At 34.4% G+C, this 25,084-nt stretch overlaps 1 protein-coding gene across 4 annotated transcripts in view; it reads right to left on the reverse strand.

Annotated features, from left to right (window-relative positions):
- LOC150106342 (Fanconi anemia group I protein-like) overlaps window positions 1-25,084 on the reverse strand; it is a 506,449-nt gene that overhangs the window by 243,224 nt on the left and 238,141 nt on the right. For all 4 annotated transcript variants that reach the window (XM_090392383.1, XM_090392381.1, XM_090392380.1 and 1 more), the window contains one exon: window positions 17,250-17,314. In XM_090392383.1, coding sequence (XP_090248509.1) covers window positions 17,250-17,314 — 65 coding nt within the window. The remainder of the gene's footprint in view (window positions 1-17,249; window positions 17,315-25,084) is intronic.

The raw sequence follows: 25,084 nt of genomic DNA on the forward strand, positions 1-25,084 counted from the left end.
TGTAACTATTAACTTCATCATAACCATTGTATACAAATAAGAGTTCATTAGTTTAGTGGCCTGAACTAATTAATATTTAAGTATAAACTGGAAGAATTAATAAAATAATCTCTGAATATACACATCATGTTAGGAAATAGAGGTTGTTTTAGAGTAAACTGCTGGTGCAATCTTAAAAAACGAGAAATAACATCATTGTATTTACACCTTAATAGAAATGTTAACATATTGCGAAACAGTTCTTGCTTTATCCTTAGTTTCCCAAATTGATTTGCTTCAGTAAGCAAAAACTTGTCATGAATTTGTATCTCATTATGTAAACTTATGTGGGGATCGGACATTTTCAGAAGTTTTTTTTTTTTTGGTTTAAAACTACAAAGATGTCAAATAGAAACTAGTTTTTATTTAGACTAGTTTCGCGAAATACTTTGTTTCACTTCATCAGGAAATAACATGACTGACAGATCTGGTGAGATAAACTGACCAGAACACTTCAAGATCGTTGAGAATGAAAGGAAGTACAAATCAGGGCTGGAAGCACATACAACTGAAACAAAACCAAGTAGAATGGCAACAAACTGAAATGCTCCACATTGATTACTGTTATTATTCAAGAGTGTTTCAAAGAATCAGTTGAAATAATGAAGCATCCACTGCAGTGTAACAAACATCAAGGGATGATTTTAGATCAAGTCTGGTCTTCTTTAATCCATCACGACACACTTGTATCTAAAGTACACAGTAGTAGTACACAGCAACCCATAAACCAGCAGCCAGCATAACAGCGAATGCACACTTTTCATTGTTTAAACATTTTTAGATATTTTTCACTAGAGATGTTAACTGTTAATACTGCTTTCTAGTTTTTACTTTATTCATGTTATTTCCTGATGAAGTGAAACAAAGTATTTCACGAGCCTAGTCAAAATAAAAACAGAATTTTTTATTTGACATCTTTGTTTGTGGTTTTATACTTAAAAAAAAAAAGTTTAAAAAATGTCCTATCTCCACAGAAGCCTAGGTAACAAGATAAACCCATGGTGAGTTTTTGATTATGAAAGTGAATAAATTTGAAAAACTAAGAATAGAACAAAAACTGTTCCGCAATAGGGTCATGTTTCTATTAAAGTGCAAAGACAATGGCATCATTCCTTATTTTTTAAAATAACTGAATGTATATTTACTTCACAAATAGCTATTTCAGAAGACAGGAAACATGTCAATCGAGTCAAAGAAGTCTTAAATGAAAGTTCAAGTTATTTGAAATAAACTTGATGTGCACTTACCTCATCCAAAAATCTACTACAAACTTATGGTAGATTAGTACCGGTGGTGCACTAAGGATTTTTGTAAAATTAAAGTTTGGTATTTTTTAAATTTTATTTTTTACACAGTCTGGAAACTCTTCTCCAGAGACCAAAACTTTTTCAATTCACTACAGGCCTCCAATAAGCAGGGCAGTGGTGTCACTAGGCGATAAAATTTATCTACTATCTAAAGACAATCACAAATAGACATATTCATAGCAAGATTTGAACCTGTAGGCTAGTGGTTGGAGACAAATACACTTACCACTCAACCAAATAATATTTCAACAATATTAATTTTTTATGAATTCCATACTTAAATTAACAGCCTGCCAATAATTTCAATAGTTCTTATTTAGCATATGAAATTTGTCATTCTCATATATTTAAATCTATAAGAAATAACTTAAACCCCCCCCCCCATTTTTGTTAACTACCTTAAGGTAGGTTGGCTTGTAAAAGAAATTTGACTTCCTTTCATATATAATACACTCCAGTAACTATAAAAATGAATTATCTATTATTTACTGCTATAATCAGTTAAACTGCATTCAGTACTTCAGTTTACTAAAATATTAACAGCAAATCTATTCTCCTTTTCAGAGAGGAGAGCTACGCATTAATTCCATTAAAAAAAAAATACTATAATATACAACTTTTATTTGATCATCATCATTTTCTATATATCCTCAAAGGGAGTACTACATTATTATCAAAGTCAAACACAAAATTGATACTGCATTACTAGTATACCAGTTACTGCAGCTGAAGCAAGTGGCTTATGAGGCCAGTGTATTATGTCTATTCAAAGTATGTATGTATGTATGTATACTGCCAGTTTGTGTGTTTTGCAGGATGGAAAGCCTGAGTTGGCCAGAGGGGAAAACCTGCCACCTCTATATGAGACTAACTTACCTTTATCTGAAAAGCCCTATATAGTCCTCCATGTGTTACATGAGATTCCAACACACATTTTTCTATTCTTTCAAAAGTGAAAGGTATTCACTTATTCTTTAATTTTTTTTTTTTTCCAGCAATCAAAACTGTTATTATTATTTCGGGCGATTCCAGGGAGTCCTAAGACTCATCAAGGGAGGCCCTAAACATCATGTCCACACAACTATACGACGTTCTCACAGTATCTATCATACCTTGCCTTGAACTCGCTCACCATCATAGCACCCACAACAGACTCTGGCAGCTTATTCCACTCATTTACCACTCTAAAAGTAAAGAACCCAGCTCTAACACCCCTGCTAACCACACTCTTGCCCAGCTTCCATAGGTGTCCCCTAGTTCTCCCACCACCATTCCTGATCTCAAAAATATCCTCTGAATTAATCCTATAGAATCCCTTTAGCAATTTGAATGTCTCAATCATATCTCCCCTTTTCCACCTATCAACTAGTTTCTGCAACCCACAAATCTTCAACTTGTTCTCATATGGTTCATTCCATAGACCTGCTATCATCTTAGTCACTCGCCTCTTGATTCGCTCCCTTATAGTTCAGTATAAACAGATTAGATAATGATATTATTAATACCAGAGTATTAATGATGTCAATTTATTTGATTTTGAATTTGATCTTCTTACACATTCCAGAGTATCAATTTATTTTGTAATATTTTCATTTTTTAATATTGCTCTGTCATTGTTCACCAACTATCATCCACGTAACTGTTCACCAACCATTATCAACCTTTTCTTCCCTCCTCTTCACTTGTTTGAAGGACTGTCCAGAAAATAACATTTTCTGGGCAATCTTTCAAACTTTCAATCTATCTGAACATGTAGTTAATATTTTCCATTTTCCATGCTGATTTCATAGTTTTAGTCTTTTTGTTGTTGACATTCATACTACCTTTGTCCCAGAAATTATTTAATTTCTTTCAAGACACCTGAAGACTTGAAGCAAATTTATTGCAGGATATCATCATCTGCATGCAGTAAGGAACTAACCTTAATATTATATTGCTTCTCAATTATATTGCTTCTCACTTATATTGCTTCTCACTTATATTGCTTCCCACATTATTAATTTAAATATTTTTAAACCTGAAAATCAAGTTTAATAATACTTTCATTAATAATGTGATTCACATTCATCAGCACGACTGGCTAGTAGATTGTATTTCTGCTCTCCAATCAACAGCTGTCAATTTAAATCCCAGTGTGTGGTATAGATGTCAGAAGTTTCTTTAGGAGAGATGATTTTTGTTGTCCAATTTAAGATCAACAACTCTGCTCAGTGGAGGCCTGAAGTGGCTTGAAAAAAGTACTATGTTTGGTCTCTAGAGAAGGGTTCACAAATTATCTAACCATTAATCTTCCCATGACACTTAGAAAAGAGAAATAGAGATTATAAAAAAAAGCAAGGGAATGATAATAAATCCAGAATCCTTATCATTGTTTTTTTATACAGGTTGTTTGTATGTTATGTGCAATATATATCCAAATTCAATGCAAACCATTTAAATAGCACAAGAAAAATAAAGTATTCAATAATCTCTATGTTACAATCAAATACGAGGGCTGTTCGATAAGTTTGTGCAAAGTCAAAGAGATGGCACACCAGTACGTATCGAGGTTATTTTCTGTTGTTGGCAACTGTTGGAGGATCGCACACACACTAAGTTTCAGTCAGATATATCTATTACTCTATGTTTGGCATTCATTTGAATCGATCAAGTACCGTGATTAGTGAAAAATGGATGTGAAAGAATTTCATGTAGTGATTAAACATTACTTTCTGAAAGGCAAAACGGCTCAGGAAACCAAAGATAAGCTTGATAAACATTATGGTGAGTCTGCACCTTTGATTAGAATGGTTTATAAGTGATTTAGTAACTTTCGAATTGGCCATATGAGCACAAGTGATTCTGAACATTCTGGATGCCGTGTAGAAGTCACTATTCCAGAAATTATTGAAAAAATCCATGATATGGTGACAGATGATAGAAGAGTGAAGGTGAATGAAATTGCTAAGGCTGTGGGCATCTCAAATGACGGCATACATAATATTTTACATGAACATTTACATGTGAGAAAACTATCCACAAGATGGGTGCCGCGTTTGCTCATACTGGATCAAAAGCGTCAACGTGTGAACTGCTGCAAGGACAGCTTGAAACTGTTTCAATAGAATCCAGAGAAATTTTTACGTTGTTTCATAACAGTGGACGAAACACGGATTCATCACTACCAGCCTGCGAACAAGGAACAGTCAAAACAATAGATTGCAAGCGGGGAATCTGCACCAAAGAAAGTGAAAACCATTCCTTCAGCAGGAATGGTTATGGCCACCGTCTGCTGGGATGCTTGTGGTATAATCTTCATAGACCTCTTGGAAAAGGGCAAAATAATTACTGGAGTGTATTATGCATCTTTGCTGGATCGTTTAAATAATGAAATAAAGGAAAAACGACCACACTAGGCAAAAAAGAACATTCTTATTCACCATGACAATGCACCGACTCACTCTTCTGCAATTGTGACTGTAAAATTGTTCGATTTACGCTACAAAGTCCTTTCGCATCCCCCCCTCCCTACTCTCCAGATTTGGCTCCCCCGGACTACTATCTGTTTCCAAACATGAAAAAATAGCTGGCAAGAAAGAGATTTTCATCAAACGAAGGTGATTGCCGAAACAACTGCCTATTTTGAAGAGTTGGACAAATCATACTATATGAACGGGATCAAAAAACTCGAGCATCGGTGGACTAAGCGTATAGACCTCAAAGGAGACTATGTTGAAAAATAAAAAATTTTTGTCCCAAAAAAATTGTTTTCTTCATTTTTGCACAGACTTATCAAACAATCCTCGTATTGATTGATTCGAGTGAATATTGATAACAATAATAAAAGGGAGTATTCTGATTTTTCTGTGGTTAGGAAATAAAATAGTGTTAAAGAATATTATAAACATTCAGAGAGTCAAGAACTCATCAAGGGAGGATACATATCACTCACACCAGCTGTCAGACATTTTCTTCAATTTATATGATCCACTTGCACTCACCATGACAATCACACGCCACTCTAATGAGAGAAAAATCTAGCTCTCATCCCTTTCTTGATGGCATTGATTCTCAACTTCCAAAGAGACCTTTTCATCCCCTCTCATTCTCCATTTTATAAAATGAAAAATTCCATCTATTGACCTCTACTTTTTATATAAAATAAAAAGTAGAGATCAATTCTATAAAATGAAAAATTCCATCTACTGTACAAACCTTTCAGACGTTTGTAAATCTCTATCATATCACTCGCTTTCTTCTGTCTTCCAATGTCTGCAGTCCACATGCATTCTTAAGCAATCCTTGTAATCTACATTCCACAATGCATATCATAACATCCTCTGCACACTCTCTCTGCTGTATCTACATCATCTCAAAAACCATGAGAATGAGATCTGCAAACAGTCCACTCATGTGCTATTAAGGCCTTGTATAGAAGCAAAGTGACTTCCTTTTCCTTATAAGTCAATGTATGTTTCTGCAATGTTATTATCCTCTAAGTTGCATTTGCAAACTTTGACCTTGAATTTCAGTTTCCTATCTATAAAAAAATCCAAGATCACTGGCCAGATCAGTTTCTTGATGAGTGCTTTTTTTTATATATATATAAATATCACTAATTATACTGTGTTTTAGATGAGGGTCCAGATTATGAATCTTCCACAAACCTCAGCTTCTTGATGATGCAAGTATTAAGATCTTTGTGATTTCTTGTTTTCTCTCAAAAAGTAGTTCTCGATAGCAGGCTGTCATTTCATGAGCACCTTGCTTTGTCTTAGAGCTTTGCTCATTGTCATGATACTTACAAATTAGTCAGAGATTTGCACAATCACAGTGATGCTGTTGCTGAGGAAGACTGTAGAAAATTCTTGCTATAATCAGTTTTAGTGAGTTCTTTGTGTAGTAATTCTGTAGAGTTTTCTCTGTAGTAATGTCACAAATATGATCTATGGCATTCATAATGCTGTAGCATTTCCAAAGCATCTGATCAGGGTTTCTTTCCAGAGAATTCCCAAGGAAATTTTCAAATCTTTCTTGTCTTGAGTTCCGAGAAAAGTAGTTTGAGACTCAAGACACTTCATAAATTTAAATTCACAAATCTGAAACAGAATAGCATCAAATTTTTTATAATTTTTAATTTTAGTAAAACGAGTATTGCACCATACAGATTATAGACAATAATTAAAATTGTATTAGTAATGCAAATATTGACTGTAATGAATACAATGTTATTCATTATTTTATAGATCAATTTATGTTTCTTTTAAATATGATACAATAATAATCATTACATGACTTATATGATTATGGATCAATTACAGTGAAAAGGTCACCCATCAAAGACATTTTTATTATTACACTCAGCTGCTTCAAGTCAGTTCATTCACAGCATTACCCCTTTAGAACATATGCAAGAATCAGGTGGTTCGTTAGTTAAATGAAAACAAAAGATCACTGCCAATAAGTACTTAATTGACTTTCATACTGTTGCTGAAGTTATTATTTTTAATTTTAATTTAAATCGCATTTGATAACTTGATTAGATAAAAATTATTTATAATTTTAATTTATTAATTTTATAATTTTAGTATTTTATTTGATAATTTTAATATTTTCATTTTATTTTCAAAATGAAAATAATTGAATCTGAGGTTCAGAAACACTAAGAAATGTAAAAATGAGGAAGTGATTCAATACAGTTATTGTCCAAAGCAAATTTCATGTAGGGGGGATTGAAGACCAATGGAGTGATGAGGACATTTAGAATGTATGCAAGAATCACATTTTTAAAGTGCTGAGGGGAATATAAAATCTCCAAGTAGCACAAAAAGAATCAAGGCTAAATTTTAAACTTGTATAACAAGAAATTTCAACTGAGATTATATTTTGACTGGCTGCCAAAGATTTCCATCTTCTCAATTCGAACAGCTGCCAACAATTCTTTTATATGTGAATCAATTTCAAAGCAGAATTATGTATTGTCAAAGAACGTGTCAAATATCTTAAAGTTAATTTTTGACTTCCACTTACAATATAAAAATAAGAGTAAATATCAAAAAAAAAAAAAAAAGGGTTTCAAGAGTGGGCTGTGAATTCTTTTGGGGAAAAGGTGAAAGAGAGCCGTTTCAACTCTGTATCATCTTCAGAACTTGTTGGAAATGTGGAGGCTATGTCGGCTTGGCTTTTTTGTCTTGGGTGTATCTGTGTTGTTTTCTATTGGTCGGAGTTGTGACCTAATTTTTATCCTTTGTAGCTTCCAACTCTCAAAGATTATATAGGGGTAATGAACATTTACTGAGTTTCTGCCACATTTTATGGCTATTGTTTCCGATATTTTAAGCATTGTTTTGTTTTCCTGTATGTCTACTGTTACGGCTTTATCGATTTGCAGGGTATGCTTCTGTTCAAAGAGCATGGACTGATATTTCTGTTTTTCCTGTATTTGGTATTCTGTTTTTCTTTTGGCTGTTACATTTTTATTTTGTTTAAATGTTCCAGAATTGGAAGCAAAGAATTCATATACCTTGTCTTACCAGCAATTCTCCCACATCTATCTCCCCATTTCCGACCCCTCCCCCTCCTTTCAGTCATTCTTCAGCAGTAATATAAATGTTTACCGCCATATGCCGGATGCCACTCGATATGAAAACAACTAGGAACATCCTACAAACTTATGTCCAAAATTATTCCTTTTGTTATATTCTTCATGTATCTATATCTTTAAAATATTAGTAATTGATTATAGACAATGTGACTGGCCATTCAGTTTTAGACACATCAGAATGTGGAATTTTGTTTTCTGCCACCTAATAACTTAGTACAACCACTAGACCAGGGTGTGATCACTATCTTTAAAACTTACTACATAAGAACAGTCATATAAGCCACATAAGATCACATAAATGTGATCACTACATTTAAAACTTACTACATAAGAACAGTCCAATACATTTTGGATAAACTAGATAAGGATAATTTACTGACAGTTATCGATGTGTGGAAGAAATTTTCTATTTTGGATTGCATTAAACTTGCTAAGTTGGCATTATCAGAATTCAAACCATCAACTTTAAATGAATGCTGGAAAGCTCCTTGGCCATAATGTGTGAAAAAGAAAAACCCTGTACCTTTGCATACAACTGAATATCTCAATATCATCAGATTAGCACATGCAGTTGGCAGAGAAGGATTTGATGATTTTTTTTGTCTTCAGATACTGAAGAACTGATGGTTAATAAGGCTGTTAGTGATGACAAAATAACAGAAACTGTCCTTGAGAATCTTGATGAAAAAGAAAAAACTGATGATGACATTCCACTCATTGCAAGATTAATTAAAGAAGGGCTTCAAATTGCAAGTAAATTGCAAAGTCATTTTCTTGTAGGCATGATCCAAATACTGAACGAGCCAAACAATTTAAAGGTGAATTGAAGTCATGTGTGGTGCAATATGAAGAATTATTCAAAGATCTAGTGAAAACAGGTTCATAACGATTAATTACAGTTCGTAGTAAAAAAAAAAAAAAAAAAAAAAAAAAAATCAACCTTCAGAATCATTGAAAATTAGTGCTAATTTAGTTCCTTTTATTGAAGAAAACATTTTGCCATTGCAGTATGAACAGGAGGGCCAAAGTATTTCAAGTAATGGAGGTGATTTAATTCCGGTCTCACACAAAAGAATGTGGCTACTGTCAGAAAGTGACAGTGAATAAAATTTAACTAATAACCATATGCTCGGTTGTATTTGGGCCTTTTCGAATTTCTGTTTCATTGTTGTTATGTTCCATCAAGTAGTTTTCGACTCCTGGTGATTCTATGAACATAATGGAGAGTGATCTGTCCCTGGCCATATCTTTCAGAATTTCCAGGTGCATTCCAGTTGCTTCCTTAACTCTATCCACCCATCTAATTCTTGGTCTTCCTCTTCTCCTACTTCCATTAACTTTAGCAAACATCATCATCTTCTCCAGACTGTCATTTGCTCGCATAATATGTCCAAAGCATGACAATTTTTGCTTGTTGATCATAGCTTTGAGGGAGCAATCTGGCTTTATTCTGTCTATCACTGATTTATTGGTTTGTTTTGCAGTCCATGGTATTCTTAGCAAGCATCTCCAAAGCCATAATTCAAATGCATCTATCTTCCTTCTTTCTCACTTTCTCAGGGTCCAACTTCCACATCCATACCATTGCTTTCATGATTCTGATTTTTGTTGCGAGGCTAATATCTTTATATTTAAAGATTTTGCTTAAATTTTCATTGCTTTCTGTTTCATTAGTGACACACTATTTTTTTTTTTTAAGAAAGATACACATGTATAAACTTTAAATAAGTATTTAAAATAAATATTCCATTAAAATTAAATAGTTTTATTCAGTGATTTTCATATGCTTTATTTGAAAATAACTTTTTGTTCATATTGGGTTTTCACATCTTTAACCATTCTTCTATTTTTTCATATGCACTGTATTCTTTTTTTACATTTTTTATTTACACGTTTTTTTCTGGAATCAATCTATTGGATAAATGGAGAACTGGGTGTTTATATAAAAGCATGGAGGCAACTTATGTCTGAACACAGATGCCAGTAGTATAAAGAACAAAGGAGTGGAGTTTGTTGCCTTGGTAAATACGTTGTGGTGTTGGATCACAAGCAATACTCAGAACTGGCTCTCAGAAGCACACATACTAACTGGCATCAAGTGTAAAGGATACAGTATTTTTAGGAGGGAAAGACAGAAGAGGAGGGTGTAAAAATCTCACAAAATTGTTTTACTTATTATGTTCGTTTTTTTGTTACATGTTATGGAGACTGAGTGTAAATTTCATTAATGTGGAATTAATGAGAAATACATTTCTGTTATATGATAAGATAATCTAAAAGTATATATGTAATTTGTTTGCATTTTTACAAGTATATGATTAGTATTATGGGAGCAGTCATGTGGTTAAGCAGTAATGATATTAAAGGAGATAAATGTAATTAAGTAGTAAACTTCTTTACTGTATTATTGTTTTTAGAATAGCATTTCTGTTTTGCTAAGTAACGGAAAATATCTAATAAATGAACAAGTTAAATTCTCTAATCTCAGAAAAGTATTTTGTGCATCTTTAATTACTCTCCAAGGAGGGACTGAGAAGCTAATAATTGAAGGAGAGTATAATGTATTAAGCCTTCATATATATAAGAAGCAAGTGATATATGTTCCAAGAAGCACTATGGAATCTGCAGAAAAGTTCCTTTTATTGGAAGTGTATTTAGAACTGCTCAATTAAATGTATTCCTATTGTTCGAGTGATTGTTCTTCATGCCTACTTCACAAAATTGAAAGAAAGATGTGTTTAAGGAAACTTACTTACTGAAAGAAGACATATGCAGTCAGAGTATATTAGTCAGAATATGAAAGAATTTTATCGAGCTTACATAGAGTAATTCCAGAATGGCCACTTAATTATTCTATGTATTAAAGAGTTAGTTAAACAGAATGGCATAAATTAATCTAGTATTTTTAACTCTATAATGAATGTTAGATCTCCTTAGAGAGATATAGTGAAGTATTAAGAATTTGTATCTGCTGTATGTATTTAAATGCGTACAGTAAAAATGTAGTTATTTATATAACTGAGCTTTATTCTTTGAATATACATAACATGTTGATCTTTGAAGTCAAGGCACCAACATGGATATGAATCTGAAATATTCTAACTGACTACAATAAAAATATATAATTACAGTAAAACCCTGTTTTTACGTTCCCGCAATTTACGTTTTCCTGCCATTTAAGTCATTTTCCTTTGGTCCCGTCTTAAGGCCTATTCTTATGATATATATTTTCCCACCATCAACAACTTGATGTGGATGTTTCCCGTGATTTGCGTTTCTTTCTCGGGTGACAACACTGATTTTTTAATCAATTTCCTCTTATTCAAATCGATTTCTGCGGAAATCTGCGCATTTCTGTTCACAGGTGGCATTACTTTCGGCTGTAGTTTCGTTTCTGCCATCACGATGACCTGCACGGTTGCAGCAGTGATGAGCAATATTGTGATTTTTCAATCACAGTACGAATTGATACCACGAAGTTTTCATATCAGTAATTTTAAACTGTCAGTAGCTCGTGGCACCCGTAACATGTTGTGATGCGATTTCACATTCACAGTGCTGTATTGAAATCATGAACAAGGATCATGTGCAAACTGTGAAATCACATTCACACTTCTACCAAGTAACAGTTGTTGCTTGTGAATATTAGATATCAGTGAATAAACCACAGTTTGTGAAATATCACTTCACTAGCTTGCAGTGTCTGTGTTCGTAGTCGCAATTCAGAAACACATGGTATATTGTGCATTACTAGCAGAATTCCTGCTATGTAATTTAGCATGTGATAGTTGAGGTGGCAAATGATCCATGTTAGTAACATGGAGAAAAAAGACAGAAAATGTATTTCGGTAGAAGAAAAGATGCCAATTCTGCGACGTGTAGATTGGCATTCTAGAACATGTGTGCAATTAGCAAAAGATCTTGGACTCCCCGTGGCCACTTTGAACATGATAGTAAAAAACAGGTCAAGCATTGAACTCAATGCAAAGCAATCTGGCGCTATGTCAAAAAAAATGAAAATATATCCGGACATCGACATACAATGAATTGGATAAACTTGTGGTGGAGTGGTTTGTTTCTACGAGAGCGTCAGGTATTCCAGTTGATGGTATTATACTCTGAGCGAAAGCCCTTGAATCTGCTGCAAGTTTGGGGATTAATGGTATTACTGCGTCAAATGGATGGATTGATCATTTCAAGATTCGGTCAAAATATTGTGTATAATCAAGTGTGTGGAGAAAGAAAGTGTTACAGGGGAAACTTTTAATGTGTGTTAAATGAGTAATCATAAAAAAAAAAAAAAAAATCTTTCAATAATGCAATACTGTTAAGTTTGAAGAATAAACGAGCAGGAGCATGATAATGGTATGCACCCAAAACGAATGACCATACCAATCCTGATGCCATATATTATGTGGCCAAAGCATGGTTGCATATTACTCCTGAAACATATCCAACTATTTCCGGTAGGCAAGAGTTACGTTTGTGGAAGAGGAGAAACAACTACAGGAGGAAGAAGAAGATATGTAAGAGCCCAACAACTGGTATGTGATGGATGAATCTTCCTCATTTCAAGTCTATGTTGATGCTGGTGTGATCACATAAATGGTACTAAGTGTAGAGGACATTCTTTCCAACCATCTTGGTGAAGAAGAAAAGGAAGAAGTGGTTGAAGAAGACTATGATCAAGAACCTACCGTCCCTACTAGTAAAGAAGCAATGGAAGCTATCTCTGTTTTGAGGTGGTATATTGCAAGTGCATCAGGAGACGATGGGGCATTTAATGCCTTATACACTGTGGAGAGGCAGGTGGAACTTATAAGAGTGCAGAAAAAGCAAAAACAATCAACAATTAAAAATTTTTTAAATAGATAAATGTAAGTAATTGAAAATTCGTTTATTTTCATTTATTAAATTTTGTAATCTAGTATGTAGAGTCACATACCAGCAGTAAGCATCTTTTAGCCTTTTTTTAATGTTTTTTACATTTCCTGCTATTTACACTTTTTTCTATCAGTCCTCTGGAAAGTGTAAAAAAGGGATTTCTGTATATTGTTATCTTACTTCACAACTAATTATTAATACAGTATGATACACACAAAAAAACAGTACTAAAGTGTCTAAGTTCAGTACTGCTTCTTTCTTTCTTTTTTTGTGCCATACTGTATATAGGTTGGATATAGGTGGGGAACAACACAGTTGAAGCAATCAAGATTCCTCTTCAAAATAAAGCAGAGGGAATGTGTCGCTAAGGATATCAGATGATTTGAATCCAGTAAGGATAGAAAGCTATGATTGTAATATTAATAACAATCCTGCATGTAACACTGAGTTTGTTTTAAAACTATCTGGTGTGAGGCAAGGCCTAAGATTACATACATGGTGGGTGGGTGTTGTTAAAAACTAGTGGATCAGTTGTTGATGACAATGAAATGCACTGCCAAATCAACCTGATGTGAGCTAAATGAGTAATCATTAAAAAAAATAAAAATTAAATAAAAATTGAAAAACCCTTTAAATAATGCAATGCTGTTAAGTGTTCCTAGAGTTTGAAGAATAAATGAGTGGGAGTGAAATGGATGTGCAATCATATTAAGTAAGAGATTCTTAAGAAAAATGATAAATGGAAGAAATATCACATAAAAACAATTATGTCAATCATGAAATTATAAGGTGCAAGCCAGAAGAGTATTATACAGAAAGTGAAGACTGGATATGAAAAGAAACTGGATCTGCAAGCTAAAGACAACCCAAAAGAATTCTATCATTATGTTGCAAGTAAAACAAAGATAAATAGTGCTACTGAATGGGGATGGTATGTGAACTCTTATCAAATACCATCCACATTCAGTAGCACTATTCAATGGGGATGGTAAATGGGGACAGTATGTGAGCACTTATCAAATAACGAGTGCCTATTTTATTAAGAGCTATCAACCTGATGTATGCAACATGCAGCTCAACATGGATCTCAGTACTATCTCTACAAAGAATGAAGAAACTCAGCTGTATTAAGAGAAGGGACTAGAAATGCTGCATAAATTCAATAAGAATTATGCAATATGTCTGATGAAATATTATTCTGAATGCTAAAGGAGTATTTAGATGAACTGGTTGTGCCTTTGACCTGGTTATACAATTTGAGACTCAGCAGGAGGAAGTAATACAAAGTAATTCCATTGCACAAGGGTGATGTGAAGACTGATGTGGCAACTATAGACCTATCAATATCTCTGGAGTGGTGGAGAATACTATGGAAAAATTCATAACAGCTTGCATATAGAAATGGACTGATTGAGAATCTATACTTTACAATGTTGCAATTGTTGAGCAACTTGATCCCATTGTGTAATAATGTCACACAATGGGAATTAGACAAAGGGATTAGATACTCCATGGCACCTTTGGACACTGCTAAGAATATTTTTATTTTATAGAGGATGGAGTGAGGAAGAGAGGTCATCCACAGAAATTCAGAATGAATACAGTCAAGAAAGGAGTGAGAGCTAGATTTCTCTGCAAGTGCATGATTGGAATGGCTTGGAAGTGGTGAGTGCAGGTGATGCAAGTAAATTCAAGAAAGTAATAACAGCTAGTATAAGTAATATATGACCTCCCTCAATGAGTCTCTGACTTCCAGGAGGTCTCTGGAAGTCAGAGATCTCCTGGAAGAAGCCAAAATTGCAGAAAAAGGACCCAAATAATATATGACCTCTCTCAATGAATCTCTGCCTTCCAGGAGGTCTCTGGTAATAATAATTCAATCCACTTACATCTCAATTTTTCCTCGGGTCCTTTTTCTGCAATTTTGGCATCAAATACTTGCTTTATGAATATTTCTGCAGTAATGTGTGAAAAGGGCTAATCTGAGGTGGCATGGATACTTAAATATGTGTCCATGCCACCTCAGATTAGCCCTGCTCACACATTCCTGAGCACAAACAATGTCAAGTTTCTTTGTAATATTTTCATTTTTAATATGCTTCTGCCATTAATGCCACTTGTTGAAGCTTATAGAATAAAAAAAAAAAATTCAACTATTTAGACAAAATGTTTATGTTTGGGTACTACCCATTAGTCACTTATTAGTTGCCTGAAAATATTAAATAGAAAATTCCAGAAATAAACAATTCATAAATTTTAAATTGCTCACTGTTCTGAGTAGTTCTCAGTTATCAGATCTCGACTGTCGCAGTATTGCAGTGCTTGTGTCCAAGTAACCCTTATTTTACTTAATAATTGCCCCAAGGCACAATGGTTATGGTTATGCCAAAGAGTGTTTCCTTTTAAATGAAAAGGCAAAAGTTCTCGATTGCATAAAATAATAAATAAATAATAATAAAACTTATTTTATTAATATATTAATATTAATAATAATATACTAATATCTTATATTAATATAACTTAAGCTGAGTTTGCTAGATTCCATTCACATTCAGATAGCTTTTAGTATAGTAAGTTGTATAATTGTTCTATTTTATTATTAGTTATTGTTGTTTATCTCTTACTGTGACTAATTTATAAATTAAACTTTATCATAGGTATGTACGCATAGGAAAAATCAGTATATATAGGGTTTGGTACTATCCGTGATTTAAGGTATCCACGGGAGGTCTTGGAACATATCCCCCACGGATAAGGGCAGAATTACTGTATAACATTATCTGCATAAATTAAAGAGCTGAGATCAACATCTCCAATTTTATATGAAGCATAATACATATGATCAATACAGTTGATGATAGGAGTGTTGTTGTAAGTTGTATAATTGTTCTATTTTATTATTAGTTATTGTTGTTTATCTCTTACTGTGACTAATTTATAAATTAAACTTTATCATAGGTATGTACGCATAGGAAAAATCAGTATATATAGGGTTTGGTACTATCCGTGATTTAAGGTATCCACGGGAGGTCTTGGAACATATCCCCCACGGATAAGGGGGGAATTACTGTATAACATTATCTGCATAAATTAAAGAGCTGAGATCAACATCTCCAATTTTATATGAAGCATAATACATATGATCAATACAGTTGATGAATAAGTGGAAATATCATGCACCATAATGTTACTAGGTTCTTTAGGAGTATAACATCTGTATAAAGTAAAGAGTCAAGATTAACAACTCCAATTTTGATATGAGGCCTAATGATACTTTCCTGCATAATATGATCCATACAGAAAATGAATAGCAGTAGAATTACTGTGCATCCTAGTCTTCCATTTGGATTTACATCAAATAATCTTCCTATATCTCCATTAATTTTAACTGATGACTTACAACTAAAATCTGATAACTCATTTACACCATATAAGTATGCTGTTTTTGAGTGACTTTTCTCCTTGCACCTTGTCATATGCCTTTTCCAGATCTATAAACCTTAAACATAAATCCTTGTTATATTCCCAGATCTCTCAACTATTGTCATAAAGTGAAAATCTCACTTTGACAACTCCTATTTGGCACGAACCAGTTTTACTATTTTTCTTAGTCTCTAATCAAGCACATTTGCATAAATCTTACTAGGAACATTCAGCTGGGAAATTGCTCTATAATTTGCACATTCAGTTCTACTTCATTTCTTAAAAATAGGTGAAATGAGATTTCTACTCTAATCATCTGGAAATTGACCTTCTGACCATGGACACATTGAAAGGATGGAAGATGAACTTCTCAAAACAGTAACAGAAGGTAAAGTTTCTAGAAAAATAGAAAGAGGTAGACCCTTAATGAGATGGATGGATGGAGTGTCAAGTGTGACTGATCTTCACAGAGGTGAAGCCTCCAGAAATGCATACAACAGACCACCTGGCAAGGACTGGTGCAGCACACCACCGAGGAAAGGAGTAACCTTACAGCATCAGATGATGTCCAAATTATTAAAAATTTGGAGTTATGTAGTGCTGCCATTATACAACTTTTATACCTCCATATCTTAGCATTTCTGAGCAAATCATCTATTCCAGCTTCTTTCTATATCTAAGGTTTTTGGCTTTTACTACCTCATTTTTCTAGATAATGTGGAGCAGCCCCCAAAACAGTATCATTAATGCACTCCTATCAATGAACATAGTGCAAAAATATTGTCACTGATGAAACTTCACATGTGGAAAACCCCCATTAATAACTGAAAATATCTGTTCTGATTATTTACTGTGCACTTCACCAATCTGCCCTCCATTTATATGCAGTGAAAGTATTACAAATAATGATTGTTTACTTAAAATGAATATTATTTATTCATTAAGAAATCAAATTCATATTCATAAGAAATCAAAATAAATTAATAAATATAGAGAATTCAAGTAAAACTTACTTGAAATTTTTTCAAACCAGACATAAAACAAAGCTCATTCTCGTCAGCTAGACACTTTTCATTTTCTAGAAAAAACATAAAATGTAACTAAAAACCTAAATTACATTTTTTTAATATCTCATCTACAAAAAGTTGTAAACCTAAATTATATTGGAATTGAGATGGCTAAGGATTACCCAGGCTGAGAATCAAATCTTGCTTTAGAGACAAAACTTTTAAACTTTTTCAAGATGCTTCAGGCCATCAATAGGTGAGGTGATGGTGGTAGTCTATCTAAATACATTCTCAATCATTCATTCCTACAGTAGAGGATGCAAACTTGCAAACTGTTGGTGAGTGCAGCAATATTATTAACTCCACTGATAAGCTGGCTTTTAAAATGGTTAAGTATGGTGGTATAAAATTTTCTGATATAATTCAATCTCATAATTCAGAAGACCTCAATCAAGAGGAGATTGGGACACAGTTGTATGGGCTAGAATTCTCAGTATAGTGATCAGAATAGAAATAAAACAGATTATGAGTCTTATAAATTTTGCCAGGAAGCCTCAAAAAGATTTATGAAATTGTATGCCTTTCTATTTTTGCATCCTTGTATCAACAAACTTAACCTAAGTTTATGCATAATTGAATGGGACATAAAATCTTCATTCTTTGCTACTTTTTTAAAAAATATAACATATAAATTAGGCAGTTTTTCTAGTGCATTTTGAAAAAATGCATAACCTCCTCAGAGGTTTGTTTTGTCAATTCATTCATGTGCCAGTTATTAAAAGACTGGATGAATGTGGAGCTACTGAAAGTGGTTTTTGCAATCTTTATAAAAAATTTTCAAGTATTTTTCCATTTCATGTGGACGACTTGCAAATCTACAAAAGGGTAAAATATGTGTCATATCTATCTATCTATATATAATATATATGTAAACAGAGTGTTAAAATTTATGCAAAACCCTACTTGCCATGAAAAAAATATGCTTGTCCAAGAAACCTGGCATTTTTTTAATATGTCTCAATAAGTCACAATAGGAGTTTCAAAAAGTGATTAGTGATCTTGCCTTTTCTTAAAAATATTTTCTTTAGAAAGTTTTTTTTTTTTTAATTAAATAAAAATATTCTATTGTGTTCAGTCTGTATGTGGTTACTTGTCACAGTTGGCAAAATATACTCACTACGAGCATATGGGTGAACATATTTGTCGAGCCTAATATATACATATATATCATTCCTAAAGAAATAGTATAGTAGTAATAATAAACAAATCAATATTTAGTACACTGTATTCACATACCTGTCAACTGTCAAATAGTGAAAAATCAAAGGATTGCCTGATTTTTCAGATTTATCTATTTAATTATTTACTTCAGTTTCATTTATTTATTCAGTTACATGCAATTGTAAGTTATTCTAATTTGGACAAACAAGCAAATTTGTTTCTACATGCCTTTCTGAACACAAACCCTATATTTCCTCTAAGAAATGAAACATACTGGCCTAGCAGAACATGGAATCCCATGTTCATATTAATAATCATTAATACTAGCCACAGGATCCTTTGGAATGATGCAAAATTACTACACAGATGTTCCCAGAAATATGAGCATCTCCTTGAGGAAAGTTCTGAAATACTTCAGCATCACCCAAATCTAAACCTTAATGATGGACTCTCTATGCCAAAAATCTAGGAAATTATTAACATGTTTGCTGCCAAATAGTAGTATACTCGTAGTTGGAATGTGAGCTACACAAGCCAGCTACGAGTATACTCGTATGATGCTTAGCGCCGGCAACGAGATTACGGTACTGACCTTGAAGAAGTGAAAATGCTTGGATTGTGGAGCTAGCAGCAAAACTGCGTATACTCATAGATGGTATATGCTCTGCACAAGCCAACCACGAGTATACTCGTATGACGCTTACCGCCGGCAACGAGATTACTGTACTGACCTTGAAGAAGTGAAATTGCTCGGTGTACGGGAACAGACTATGCCGAAGTAGCGTGGCAGCGAACGTGTTAACAACTACACTATTTAATTATATATGTTTTTATTACATGTAACAAAAAAGATTTTGGAAGTTTATTTTGCACTTGGTTAGACTATATTAAATTTAGTTTAATCCTTTATCCAAGTGTAAGCAAACAAAGTTTGCACCTGAAAATATCTTAGACTGAGGTAAGATGGTGCAACTCGCAGCAAAAGTGGACCAGGTTCTCATCACTCCTTGTCTCAGTATCTCCCATAAAGCAAAGCACATCTTCTTGCAGACATGTCTATAGCTATGCATTAAGGGAAGGGCCGCTGGTTTCGACCTTTATCGAGTTCTCGTCAGTGGGAGGCAGACCCAAACGTGGCGATACTAAGACAGAAGCAATAGGAGAGGTCATATTTACCTATACGAGTTGTCAACAGGTGTGCCACCTTATTATTGAATTACTCTGGATTTAGAGAAAGATGTTGGAAGTTTATTTTGCACTTGGTGATACTACATTAAATTTATTTTAATCCTTTATCCAAGTGTAAGCAAACAAAGTTTGTGCCTGAAAAGATCTTCAGGACTGAGGTAAGGTGGTACAACAATAGGCAACTCGTAGCAAAGGTGGACCAAGCTCTCATCACTCCTTATCTCAGTATCTTCCATAATGCAAAGCACATCTCCATGCAGATTTATATTGCTATGCATTAAGGGAAGGACCACTACCCAGACCAGTTTCGACCTTTATTGAGGTCTCATCAGTGGGAGGCAGACCCAAACGTGGAGATACTAAGACAGAAGCAATAGGAGAGGTCATATTTACCTATACGAGTTGCCAACAAGTGTACCACCTTATTATTGAATTACTCTGGATTTAGAGAAAGATGTTGGAAGTTTATTTTGCACTTGGTTAGACTATATTAAATTTAGTTTAATCCTTTCTCCAAGTGTAAGCAAACAAATTTTGCGCCTGAAAATATCTTCAGGATTGAGGTAAGGTGGTACAACAATAGGCAACTCGTAGCAAAGGTGGACCAAGCTCTCATCACTCCTTATCTCAGTATCTTCCATAATGCAAAGCACATCTCCTTGCAGACATGTATATTGCTATGCATTAAGGGAAGGGCCACTACCCAGACCAGTTTCGACCTTTATTGAGGTCTCGTCAGTGGGAGGCAGACCCAAACGTGGCGATACTAAGACAGAAGCAACAGGAGAGGTCATATTTACCTATACAAGTTACCAACAGGTGTGCCACCTTATTATTGAATTACTCTGGATTTAGAGAAAGATGTTGGAAGTTTATTTTGCACTTGGTTAGACTATATTAAATTTAGTTTAATCCTGTTGGCAACTTGTATAGGTAAATATGACCTCTCCTATTGCTTCTGTCTTAGTATCTCCACGTTTATGTCTGCCTCCCACTGACAAGACCTCAATAAAGGTCGAGTTGCTGCAAGTTTCCTAGTGTTGTACCACCTTACCTCAGTCCTGAAGATATTTTCAGGCACAAACTTTGTTTGCTTACACTTGGATAAAGGATTAAACTAATTTTAATATAGTCTAACCAAGTGCAAAATAAACTTCCAACATCTTTCTCTAAATCCAGAGTAATTCAATAATAAGGTGGCACACCTGTTGGTAACTTGTATAGGTAAATATGACCTCTCCTGTTGCTTCTGTCTTAGTATCTCCATGTTTGGGTCTACCTCCCACCGACGAGACCTCAATAAAGGTCGAAACCAGTCTGGGTAGTGGCCCTTCCCTTAATGCATAGCAATATACATGTCTTCAAGGAGATGTGCCTTGCATTATGGGAGGTACTGAGACAAGGAGTGATGAGAGCTTGGTCCACCTTTGCTGCGAGTTGCACCACCTTACCTCAGTCCTGAAGATATTTTCAGGCGCAAACTTTGTTTGCTTACACTTGGATATAGGATTAAACTAAATTTTAACAAAAAAGATTAATAGTTTCCCTCCATAATCACTCACACACACACACACACATCAATTTTTTACCTAGCTGTCTTGCAACTGCATATAAGGAGAGAACCGTTAGTTCCCATATACCTTCATTGTTGTTTAATTTCTGATTTCTACTGTTCTACACTGACAACGATCCACAATATGTAAATCGAAATATCTGTAATTATTATCATCATCAATTTCCTGATATGTACCTCAAAGGGGAGTTCAGGATACTATGGCAGCATTCCATGATTAAGTTTACTTTATTATTAATCTCTATCAACAATTTCCCTCCAAATCAGCCTATTACTTGTGAGAATTCCAATATTGTCATATCTCACATTTCACGCTTCTAAGGCACTTATGACCGAAACAATTAAGACCTTGGTATTCCTCTGGGTCTCTTTCCTGCAATCAAACACCTGTTTTGTTAACCTCTCCTCACCCATTCCATTTAAGGGGCTGTACCAGATTAGATTAGCTCAGCGACACATTCCTGAATGCTAATAAGATAAAGTTCCTTTCTAATATCTTCATTTTTAATACGATTCTTCCATTGATTCACTCCCCTAATTTTTCTCAGAACCCTCATATCTGTGGTCTCTAGTTTTTGATCAAATATTTTATTTCTCACCCAACTTTCAGGTGAATAAGTTAAAACTGATTTGGAACTATCTCTTGTATACTGCTAGTTTGATGTTTTGACTAATTTCACTCTTATTCAGCTGGCCACCCCATACTAGCTTTGCTCATTCTGTTGTCTATTTCCAGATTTATCCAGCAAACTTCACTAAAAACTGTGCCTAAATAGCTAGAATATTTTACTTGTTCTATAGGATCTCCATTGAGAATGCAGCTGAAGTATTCTATCCTTCTGCCTTTTATATGTTTAGTCTTTTTATTGCCGATTTTCATTCAAAATTTGTTAAAGCTGTTGTTCAATTTAATTAGAGAATCCTGGGGACTTGCATGAGAAGTGTTTAGGAGTATAAAATCATCTGCATAAAGCAAAGAGCTAACTTTGACATCTTCAATTCTAATATCAAGTCTAATGCCACTTTCTTTTTATAATGTGATCAGTATAGATGATCAATAAGAGTGGAATGTGCATCATTGTCTTATCCCTGATTTTACATCAAACCATCTTCCTGTATTTCGTTTAATTCTAACTGCGGACTGACAGCTCAAATATAGACTATGCATTACTTTGTATACTGTAATGCATAGTATACATAACTTTGTATACGGGATGAATTCCATTCATCCCATATAACTGTAGGGTTTTGAAAAGCTTTTCTTTGAGCACATTGTCATATTCCCATGATTTCTCAACTGTCTGTCTTTAAGTGAAAATATGATCTTGACAACCTCTATTTAGCTTGAACCCAGCTTGTTCTTCTCTAAGTTTCTCTTCTATAATCCTTCTCAATTTCTTTTCAAAGCAAGCTTGCATAAATCTTACCTAGAACACTCAGCAGAGAAATTCCTCTAGCATTCAGCTTTGTTCCCTTTTTTATAGATGGGGTACTATGAGAGTTTTACTACAATCATTGGGAATTCAACATTCTGACCAGGCCCTCTGAATTATACAGTGTAGCCACTGCAAAACTTTTATACCTCCAATATTTAAGCATTTCTGATCGAATATCATCTACTCCAACTGCCTTTCCACATTTCATGTTTTTAATAGCTTTTTCTACCTCAAGTCTTGATTTGTATTCCTCTTTGAATTTCTTGATCATTTCCTAATATGGTTCTGTCACTGCTTGCATTTAACAGTCTTTCAAAGTAACCAGGCATCTAGGATATCCTTATCTTTGGTTTTTATGTCATCTTTATCATCTTTGATTCTGTTTATGTGGAGGAATGCAAAGTTATGCATTTTGGAATAAATAGATATCAAGCTGTGTACTACATTGAAGGAAGAACTGTAGTCCAGGAAATAGATAAAGATTTAGGAGTGGTGTTAGACAGAGAGCTAAAGTTCAGAGGACATATTGCTAAGTTAGCCCATAAGATTACTTTGCTATTGAAGAACACACACCCACATACTGACAAATAGAGATAAAGTAGTAGTTGTTATTCGCAAGAAACCCAGGAGACCAGACCTGGGCACAGGTCTGGTCTCCTGGGTTTCTTGCGAATGAGGAAGCAGTGCAGTAGATTTAGAGGTGAGTGACCAAGATGGTTAGTGGTCTATGGAATGTTCCTTATGAAGATGTATTGAGGTTGCATGGATTGCAGAAGTTGGTTGATAGGAGAAATATTTCAACACAAGAGGTCACCCCTGTAGTTTGAATAAAGGTGTGGTTAGTAGGGGTATGGGGACTAGGTTTTTTGCTTTGAGAGTTATGAATGAGTGGAATGAACTACCAGAGTCAGTTGTGAGTGTTTTGTCTGTTAATGGGTTCAAGGAGATACGATACATTGTTTGGATAGCATGGATCTCCCACGATGAATCATCAAACTCCATGGAGTTGATCGTATAATAATAATTTCTCACTCTGAGGAACATGGCCTTATCATGGCAGTGGGACTTGCATGCTTCAATGATGTTGAGAGCTCTGCTGGCAGTAGCATGGCTACCAGCAGGCCCACGCTTGTCAAACAGGTCTCAACTGAGGAGCCAGAATGACAGTATTCCATCTCCCATCTTAATGGTAAAAAGCAAGAAGAAATCCATATCAGATGAGTCAATGTCTGGGTGATCAAGGACTGCATCACATGTTGGGGATCCTGGGCATCAGGCAACAAGCAAGCTACAAAACCCCCATCTCCTTGGTGGGCAACCAGGGCAGGAAGATGAAAAATGACTGGAAGAAATCAAATGCAAAAAATCAACTGTAGAAGAAAACAGACATTATGAAATGTTTTTACAGATTAACAACAGAAAAACAGGGTTTTAAAAAGCATATGCACATGGTTTTGAAACAAAAATTTCTAAAATCTGCAATAACAGAACAAAGACATATGGATCAAAAGAATTTCATTTTCAGCAACAAAATATCTACTCAACTTGAACTGCAAGAATTACATAATAAACCAACAGCTCCAGTAAATCATCAGGAGGAAGCTATATTGAACTTCAAAATTCAACTCAGTCAGCATGAAGCTGAATATATACCTCAGAATGTTTTGACAGAAGTACAGTATAAAATGAAGTCGACCATATTAGAATATATGAACTCCATACATGACCATATAAGACTACTAACATTAAAAGCCTTACAATCTAAGCTAAAACAGCTCCTCAAATGCAAATGCTGTAATAAAAACAATCACAACCAACAGTATAAAGGAAACAAATCATCTCCTATACAGCACAGATTATATATCATTACAATGAGTTTTGGTTGCAAACTGCAAGATCAAAAGCTGAGGATGAAATCTGCATCATGGAAAATCTAGTTGGAATGAAAAGTCAACAAACTTCAAGCAGATCTGAGCAACTTAAAGTCTTATAAGACAGTTGAAATATAATAGCATCAAAAACAAACTCATAAATACATATAATTTGGCCAACAAAACAATTGCTGAGGGAGTGCTTAAACGTAATAGCTATATAACTGAGAGGAGACCTCCACATAGCCTTTAAAGGAATGTGGACAACCGACAACAGCTTTGGATCTAATGTCCAATCCTCACCTTCTCATGTTGAATCCTGTTAGCTATCGACCTGGATAATAAACGAATGAAGATGGGATGGCAATTTGGGATTTTGCTGATCAAACTGTCTTCTTATTGGCTTAAACCACAATGTAAAATGATAGTAAAACATGACAGAATTTCATACCGGTGGGGGGACACCTGGTTAAAGAAGGTCCCCAGTTATTCTCAACAGGGAACTAGGGTGAACAGCGAAAAGTCAGCTACTGGAACCAATCCTGAAACACA

The sequence above is a fragment of the Typopeltis vanoorti genome, chromosome 5 (assembly GCF_054136105.1).
Source record: "Typopeltis vanoorti isolate ZY-2024b chromosome 5, IOZ_Tvanoo_1.0, whole genome shotgun sequence".
Taxonomy (NCBI): domain Eukaryota; kingdom Metazoa; phylum Arthropoda; class Arachnida; order Uropygi; family Thelyphonidae; genus Typopeltis; species Typopeltis vanoorti.